We start from the raw sequence: 8,208 nt of genomic DNA, 5'->3' as shown, positions 1-8,208 counted from the left end.
AGGCCAAATAGCTTCGTATTAAGTAAATGGTTACGTACCTTTTGTGGAAGAAGAGTAAGAAGCCGCACACGCTAGGGCACACAAGTTGTTGGCGTCGATGGAGGAGATCTATGCGCGTGTTGCTGAGCACTTTGGCGACGGCGAGAAGGACCTGGGCTACTGGAAGTCTGGCACAAACATGTCCAAGATGCCCGACCCCGCAGCTATTTATATACAGGAAAAACCGCAACCTTGATTCCGATCCGATACGCCTCGATTCAGATCCGGTTGGGCAGCGAACTCTCCTGACAGTCTGGCCCAAGTCAGTCCGAAATCGGAAGCCAGCTGCCACATAACGCCGTCCATCTCCAGGGGGGGAGGCTACGGGGAGGGGGGGAAGGCAACGGCGCAGATCCGTGGGTGGCGCAGGCGGGGGGGTGGGGGGGGTGGGCAGGGCGGCGGCGTGCGGTACCTTCTCCCCCGAAGATGGCCGGCGAAAGGGGCGGAGGGAGAAGGCGGCCGAAGATGGTCGGCGAAAGGGGAGGGAAGGAGAAGGCGGCCGAAGGTGGGGAAGGCGGATATCTGTTTCTATGAAAGAAAACCTCTTTCACCTTTAACACCCTCCCTTTGCACTTTTTAGCAACCGAGCCCCCCGTCTCTTCAAAAGTGGACTGCGGGTTGATTTCACGAAACGTCAGGGGGTTTTTTGCAAAATGACACGACGGACGAAAAATTCAGGCAGAGACGTTACTTGCTTTAATAATAGGTAAAGATCAAAGTCATGGTTGACTCAGAAGATGACGCCCATGTTAAAAAGCCCAGTCTGTTTGCTGAAATGGGCTTGAACGGGATGGTAATAAGCCCAAGGTCGAATGCCTTGCGATCAGGTCGGAGTTCATTTTCCTGACGCTCTCGCCAGGAGCTCGTCGGACAGCCGGAGGCACGTCACCGCGGCGGCGCCGGAGCGATCGACGCCGTTGGGACGCCGGTTTGTTTGCACCTGCTAGGTTGAGCTTTCCGTGAATTTTGTTATAACCTGCTGAGCATCATGGCCTCACGGGGGCAAGAAAGCATAATCTTTCCAAAACATAGTTTCCGTGAATTATCTGCGATGGAAAATCACCATCTCATCCTTTCTCCCAGTTGTACTTCTTTTTTCGAGACCATGGAATTTTGTTTCCAAAACACAGTTCTCGTCAGTATCACATTTCTGGTCTTCCGGTGCATCGATCGAGCAGGAAGCGTGTACAATCTGCGTCACCGGCTGTCCGGCCATGTCATGCTGGGGACAAGTTCAACGGACCGTGCCCAACAGTGCTGACAAGAGGGATGGAGGAGGTGGCCTCTGAGTTTAATCTGATCCTAGTATCCTACCCGAATATCCACTCGATCTTGCCGAGCACCCAGTCGATGGCCTCCGCGAGCCCGCCGCCGACGCTCATGTCGGTCTCCGGGTCGAACGGGAGCGCCGGCGCCGGCGCCGTGGCCTCCAGCAGCCGCTCCATGGGTATCTCCGGCGACGACCGCTCCAGAGGCCTCATGGGCCTGCCGTACCGGGCCGGATCCGGACAGTAATCCTGCACCACAGACGACGGGGTCAGTGACGGCTCGGCCCAGTTTTCTTAGCTAAATGGGCCCGAATGCCTTTACCAGGTCGGCGTGCATCTTCCTGACGAAGGTCCTGAAGACCCGGAAGTTGTTGCCCGCCAGGAGCTCGTCCGACAGCCGGAGGTACGTCACCGCCGCGACCCTTCGCGTCGGCGGCTCGCCGGCGCCGCCACCGGGGCGCCGGACGCCGTTGGGCCGCGCGTTGCGGAGCATCTGGTTGTACCCGCTCCGGTCGTACCGGGTCAGCGCGTTCTCGCACGCCACCTCGATCCCCTCCCTCCACCCGGCGCTCAGCGCCTGCCGCACGAGCTCCTCGGGCGCGCTCATGGCCGCCTTGGGCTGCTCCGAGTCCCGCATCTCCGCGCAGGTGAAGTTCAGTATCGCGCCGTCGTGCCGTGCGAGGACGCGCGCGATCGGGCCGTACCCGTCGCGGCCGGGGAGGTTGTAGTAGCCGGCGGCGAGCTCCGCGGCGTGGCTCGGGTGCCTGTACCACCAGTGGATCCCCGACACCTTGGCGGCGAGCTTGACCTCGCACCCCAGGAAGGCCCTGTTGGCCTCGTCCAGGACCCTGTCCCCGTGCTCGAGCAGCCGGCTGGAGTACCACGTCAGGAAGAACCTCCCCTGCTCGGTGAGGTAGGTGCCTACCTCCGCCGCGAAGAACCCCGTGTCCTCCGGCGTGTCGTTGACCTCCCCGGCGTTGACGGGGAGCTCCCATTCGGGGTGCCCGGCCGCCGTCGCCGCCGCCTTGAAATCCGCCGCCAGGTACTTGTCGTAGCACTGGAACTGCCCGATGCCGGGGAACACCCAGCCCTGGATCTCCGGGTAGGACGGGTACCTGAGCTCCCCTGCAGGGCCGAGCCCGACCTCGATGTCGACGATCAGGCCAGAGTCCAGGAAGTCCACCATGTTCTCCCTGAAGCTCTTCATGAAATCGGCGTACAGCTGGTGCCATCAAACAATGCACACATTGATTGATTATTACTAACCTGAATTTCCTTTCATTCAGCAATGTTTCGCCATCTGCAAATTGGTGTTCGTGGAAGCAGCTGACATGATCAGAGAAGTTGCACGCGCACATACTTGGATGGCCGTCCTGCCATGGAACAGGGGCTGGTCGTCGACGCCGATGGTGAGGTACTCCCGGTTCCTCTCCCCGATCGGGCTCGTGTAGAACACGTCGGGGTCTTCCTCGCCGACCTCCCGCACCCACCGCGGGATCGGGATGCTGACGGCGTCGCCGACGTTGCCGCCGCACGCGTGGAACGACATAATGGCCTGCAGCTTGAGCCCCTCGGCCTGCACGATCCCGAACAGCTCCCGGTATGCGCGCCACTCGTAGCGCGCCGGGCCGGCGCCCTCCACGATGCCCCACCACACGTCCACCATGACGCCGTCGACGCCGGCGGCCCGCAGCCGCCGCAGCTGCGCCCGGAGCCCCGCCGCGTCCTCCAGCTCGTTCTCGGTGGTCACCACCTCCAGCTGCCACGCACAGTTCGTCGTGTTCATGGGCATGTATACATGCGATCAATCAAGCTTGAAAAATGGCACGAGCATTGATGCGTGTGCTTACAGGGAGCATGACGTAGACCGGGACGTAGTTGGCGAGCATCGTCGTCTCATCGTCGTCGAACAATGGCGGAGGCTGCCGTGAGCAACGGCAACCAATGTCAGCGAACAAGCTCGAGCCGAACTGTACACGTTGCGCGTGCATGCTAGTAGAGGTACCTGTTGCACCGGAGACGTTTCCGCGGACTCGGCGGTAATGGCGCGGAGAGGAGCGGAGGCAACCGTCCTCCGTGCGACGGCGACCACCGGTGGCGGAGGAAGCGCAGGGGATGACGCCGCCACGCAGCTCCGGCATGCCGTCCATTGCTGGGGCTTGACCTGCGACGACGGCGAGCTCCCGAGCATGATGTCTGACTCTGCGGTTCTCGATCGACGCTTGGTGGCTTTGGCGTGCCGGACTATATGCGTGGCCGTCGTTGGCGCGCAATCCAATCTGTTCCGTTTCGGCAAGGTGGAGCAGGGGAAGAAGAGCCTTGGCCTGCTGGTGTCCGGGAAGGGTGTGGTTCGCGTGAGCCGCAGGTTTCTCAGGAGGATTTTCGCCTTGTTTTATTTTTCGTGGTTAATGTTGGGTCCGGCGACCGGGAACGTGCCAGATGAGATGAGAGACTTGCGGTTGTCTGTTCTTTCGTTTTTGGCTCCGTGCGGACAGCGCCAGCAACGGTGTGGATTCAACGGGAAACCAAAATCTACACTTTATCAAAGATTGCTTTATTCGCGAGCAAGGAAATGCAACGGGAAACCAAAAGCAGATAGTTCGATTGCCAGTACTAGGTGCATGTAGTGACTTTGTCAAACTTCAAATTTGCCATCCTAGTCTTCCGTACGAATTCATTGGAGGTGTGAGTGTGAGCGTTTGTATTTGTACTGTATGTTTATGTTTTTTTTAAAAAAAAATATCAGCATCCCAGCGACTTACTAAATACCCATGTAGGTGTAGCCTTTTAGCCGATCAAGATCAACAGATGTAATATTTTGGACAGTTGCAAACAAGTAAATACAAAATATTTTCCTCCGTTGTTTTCACAATGATTATTCTCTTTTAGCGAAGACGAAAGATGTAACTTGCCAGCTATGTAGTTGGAACTTGGAAGCAAACACTTCAGAAATGCTTAGACCGGATTGTCTTCATGCTTCGTTTCTTGCAACTACCGTCGGTTAGTTCAGCGAGTTAAGCAAACGAGGGGTGGTTAATTAGGATGACTAAATATGAGTTAATTACAAAATTAATTGTATAAATGGAGTCTAATTTACGAGACGAATCTATTAAGATTAATTAATTCATCATTAGCAAATGGTTATTGTAGCATCACATTGTCAAATCATGGATCATGGACTAATTAGGTTTAATAGATTCGTATCGTGAATTAGACTCCATCTGTGCAATTAGTTTTATAATTAGACTATGTTTAATACTCCTAATTAGTATCAAATATCCGATGTGACATGTGCTAAATTAGCGGGGTGCATCCAAACGGGCCCTAAGATGAAAAATGTTACCTGATATATTTCCATTGTGCTCGACGGTTTGGACTTTAGATTAGACTAGAGGAAAAAAGAAGTTTAAGTTCAGCACATTAGGCCCATAAGTATTGCCGCACCCTTCCAACAAGTTCCAAGCCTCCTACCACATACATTCGGCCCACCAGCCTACGGCCCATAAAATCCGTACTCGTGAACCTCGTGCTCACTCGTCGTCCCACTCCGCTGAGCTCACAATCCTTATCTCGGCGGCCGAGCCCACGACCGCTTCCTCCCCCCAGTCGGCCAGTCCCCACCGCCCACCGCCTCTGACTCCGAATCCCCCCAATTCCGGACGCGACCGCGGAACCCTAGCCTCCTCCGGCCATCTGCCGCCCGGCTCCGGCGATCCCCCGCCATGGCCTCCCCGGAGGGTACCACGTGGGTCTTCGACTGCCCCCTCATGGACGACCTCGCCGTCGCCGCCGACTTCGCCGCCGCTCCCGCGGGGGGATTCTTCTGGTCGGCCGCGCCACCGATGCAGCCGCTGGCGGTGCAGGCGCCGATGCAGGCCGTCGCCGCCGCGCCAGCTCCCAACCCCTGGTAATTGCCGGCGTACGGTCTCGATTCGGGCTCGGGCGTGGCGGGGGATGGATGGATGGATGCCCGGGTTTGGTTACATTTGGTGCGATTTGTTGCCGTGGCGTCTATAGATTGTCTTTTGTTTAGTACATTTACATCATTACATGGATCGTGGTGTAATTGTTGCCACCAGCAGTTCGGTCGGAATTGGGTGAAGCGCCTGAGCGGTGGGATTTGGACCATGTACTAGGGATCTTGCACGCGCAACAGGACATGTACAAGTAGTTACACGGGGCCTTTCGTGCTCGCAATTTACTATCTGTGTGGGATGGGTGGCCTCCATGTTGGTTCTTCTGGTGCGGTTTGTTAGAGGACTGAAGAAATGGTTAATGCAGGACCTTTAAGTAGTATACAGTGGAAAGTAGTATTCACATCTTATGGTCTTTAGATGGTGAGAAGGGTGTGTCTAGGATATAGATAGTGTTAGGGCTCTTCATCTATCCTAGATGCATATGTATTTACCTCTGATCACCCGTTGGTGTCAGCTTGCAGTATGCAAAATCAATTTATGAAACGTACAGACCCCAATTCTGCAATGAACTTGTGGCTGCTCCTCTATTGTTGGACCTTTATGTGACTACTGACTAGGTGCTGCTGCTACCCCTGTTCACTGGGAAGAGTAGATAAAACTTTGTTTGGTCAAATTTTTTTGGATTGAAAACGTACGGCTCTCTATGTTCATCTGGCAGTCTACAGAAAAGGCTTGCAAACATGGAATCTGCAGTTAACTTTTCCATTGAATCCCTCATATATGTGTACAGAGGAAATGTAAGCTGATTGGTGCTGAGGATTATTATTTTGTGAGTGACTTTTGACAGCTCTGTTTCTTTTGTGGATGTCATTCTGTCTGATTGTAGTTTGGTCTTTAGTAGATAAGCTAAAAAGATATGATGTTTAGTTGTGATTTTTTGAGGTATCAGGTTGCCTGCATGAAACAGCTATTGTGTGTTGTCTGAGATAGATTCTTCTTTTTTCCAAGGTATTTCATCTGATATAGTTGTGGTGTTAATGTCCCAATTTGTGAACTTTTATTATTAAATATTGTTGTAAATCTGCCTAAGTATTTTATTTCCAATGGTAATATTGTTTGTTTTGTGCTTCTTATTCTGGTGCATTATCTGGATATTCGGCATCCTAACTGCAGCTTTTCAATCTTAGCAGTGTGGAAATCAGTGGCTCTGTGGACTGTGATCAGGGAAAAGAACAGCCAACAAATAAGCGGTTTGTATCTTTGTTCTTTGTATTCTGTATTTCAGCCATACGTTTTTAGTTTTTTGTTCCTATTATCATTGAATGTTTCTATGGAAAAAATATTCCAGTCCTAGGTCAGAAAGTACTGCACAACCAAGCACAAAAGCATGCAGGGAGAAAATTAGAAGGGACAAGCTGAATGAGAGGTATATTCCATGGATATGAGACGTATTGTATTTCAATATATAGTTTAGTCTGCTTTTATCAGTCACATAATTGTATTTGTTAACTATAATTGTACTTATGGTATTCTTTTTGTTAGATTCCTTGAATTGGGTGCTATCTTGGAGCCAGGGAAGACTCCTAAAATGGACAAATCAGCTATATTGAATGATGCTATTCGTGCGGTAGGAGAATTGCGTAGCGAAGCACAAAAGCTGAAGGATTCAAATGAGAGTCTTCAAGAGAAGATCAAAGAGTTGAAGGTCTGTCCCGTTTCATATGGCCAAGTTATTTATGGTGCTGATCAGATGGGAGATGGCTTGTTGTGTGATGCTATGTGTTGTTTAGGCACTTCATATTGTTTCATTTTCTTGATTTATGATCCCCTTTTCCATTTGGTCAAACTTTTATCTAGATTTAACTCATCCAGTCAAATAACAACGGAATATTTCTGACGAAATTATTTGTACACTTGTTACTCTCTCTGCAGTCTTTTTGCGGTCTTACATGTTTCCTGTTGCTGGCAGTAGCAAGTTTATATCCGCATAATACATTTTTCTTTAATGGCTAAAACTCTGGGATTCATAGGCTTCTAAACTTGTCCGTTAACTCTTTACTTTGTGGTGTACACTTATTTGCTTGGATACATGTTTTTTTATAAATTATCCAGAGGTGTATGATTAAGCATGTCGTTTACTGCAAAAGGTTTTGGCATTTTATTTTGAAGGCAATTACCTGAAAAAATTTCACCCTCAATTACCTTGATTTTGCAGGCTGAGAAGAATGAGCTGCGGGATGAGAAGCAAAGGCTGAAGGCTGAGAAAGAGAGCCTGGAGCAGCAGATCAAGTTCCTGAACTCCCGCCCAAGCCTGGTACCACACCCTCCTGTGATCCCAGCCTCTGCCTTCACCACTCCCAAAGGGCCGCCGGCTGCCGGTCACAAGCTGATGATGCCTGTGATCGGCTACCCTGGGTTCCCGATGTGGCAGTTCATGCCACCTTCTGATGTGGACACCTCGAATGACCCTAAGTCTTGCCCTCCTGTCGCATAAGCAAGCTAAATCTTAGTGGAAAGAGGTGATACCGCCCTCCATCGATTCAAAGTCTAGCTCGGTCCGCAGTGCTGTCGGTGTAGTTGACTCGAGGGAAGATTATGTGTGTGTCAGGTGGACAGGTGGTGACATGGGTGATCTGATGACACCGTTGTATATTATATGGTAAATAAATTCCGTGACTTCAAGTAAATGAGAATTATGTCATAGAAGTATCGCCTTGTTTGCCCTATAACCCCGCGATTGGTTAGGTTATTGCTATTGCCCGGTGCCTCTTGGTTCTTGGATAGAGGTCGTCCCGTGTTACTCACACGTGTAAACTAATGGCTCATGTAGGCTGTAGTGGAAAGCATGATGGATGTGCATTGCATGCTTGGCGCTTGCCGTGTTAGTTATAACGTGCTCACCTCTTATCAAGACGTGCTCACCGTTCCTCCATGTTCCTGTGGCTGAAATATATTGGCTGTCAATCTTCCGTCTCTCTGATTAA

The 8,208-nt window shown here is 51.6% G+C and overlaps 2 protein-coding genes across 3 annotated transcripts; one reads left to right on the top strand and one right to left on the bottom strand.

The window, feature by feature from the left end:
• Positions 1-1,057: 1,057 nt before the first annotated feature.
• Positions 1,058-3,657, bottom strand: LOC101753874 (beta-amylase). Its single transcript, XM_004957880.3, has 5 exons — positions 3,313-3,657; positions 3,158-3,229; positions 2,668-3,066; positions 1,630-2,529; positions 1,058-1,556 (listed from the first exon to the last, which is right to left on the bottom strand). Exons 1-5 carry the CDS (start codon positions 3,496-3,498, stop codon positions 1,350-1,352), a joined length of 1,764 nt encoding a protein of 587 aa, XP_004957937.1. The 5' UTR covers positions 3,499-3,657; the 3' UTR covers positions 1,058-1,349.
• Positions 3,658-4,866: 1,209 nt separating this feature from the next.
• Positions 4,867-7,933, top strand: LOC101753183 (transcription factor ILR3). 2 transcript variants are annotated; one of them, XM_004957878.3, is made up of 5 exons: positions 4,867-5,214; positions 6,412-6,474; positions 6,573-6,650; positions 6,767-6,929; positions 7,440-7,933. In XM_004957878.3, the coding sequence occupies exons 1-5, from the start codon at positions 5,030-5,032 to the stop codon at positions 7,716-7,718; spliced, it is 768 nt and encodes a 255-aa protein (XP_004957935.1). In that variant the 5' UTR covers positions 4,867-5,029; the 3' UTR covers positions 7,719-7,933. The 2 variants fall into 2 exon arrangements, with proteins under 2 accessions (XP_004957935.1, XP_004957936.1); XM_004957879.4 differs by having other exon boundaries at positions 4,868-5,214; positions 6,415-6,474.
• The last annotated feature ends 275 nt before the right edge of the window (positions 7,934-8,208 follow it).

The sequence above is a fragment of the Setaria italica genome, chromosome II, assembly GCF_000263155.2.
Source record: "Setaria italica strain Yugu1 chromosome II, Setaria_italica_v2.0, whole genome shotgun sequence".
NCBI classification, from domain to species: Eukaryota; Viridiplantae; Streptophyta; class Magnoliopsida; order Poales; family Poaceae; genus Setaria; species Setaria italica.
This window is presented reverse-complemented; position numbering and strand designations above follow the sequence as displayed.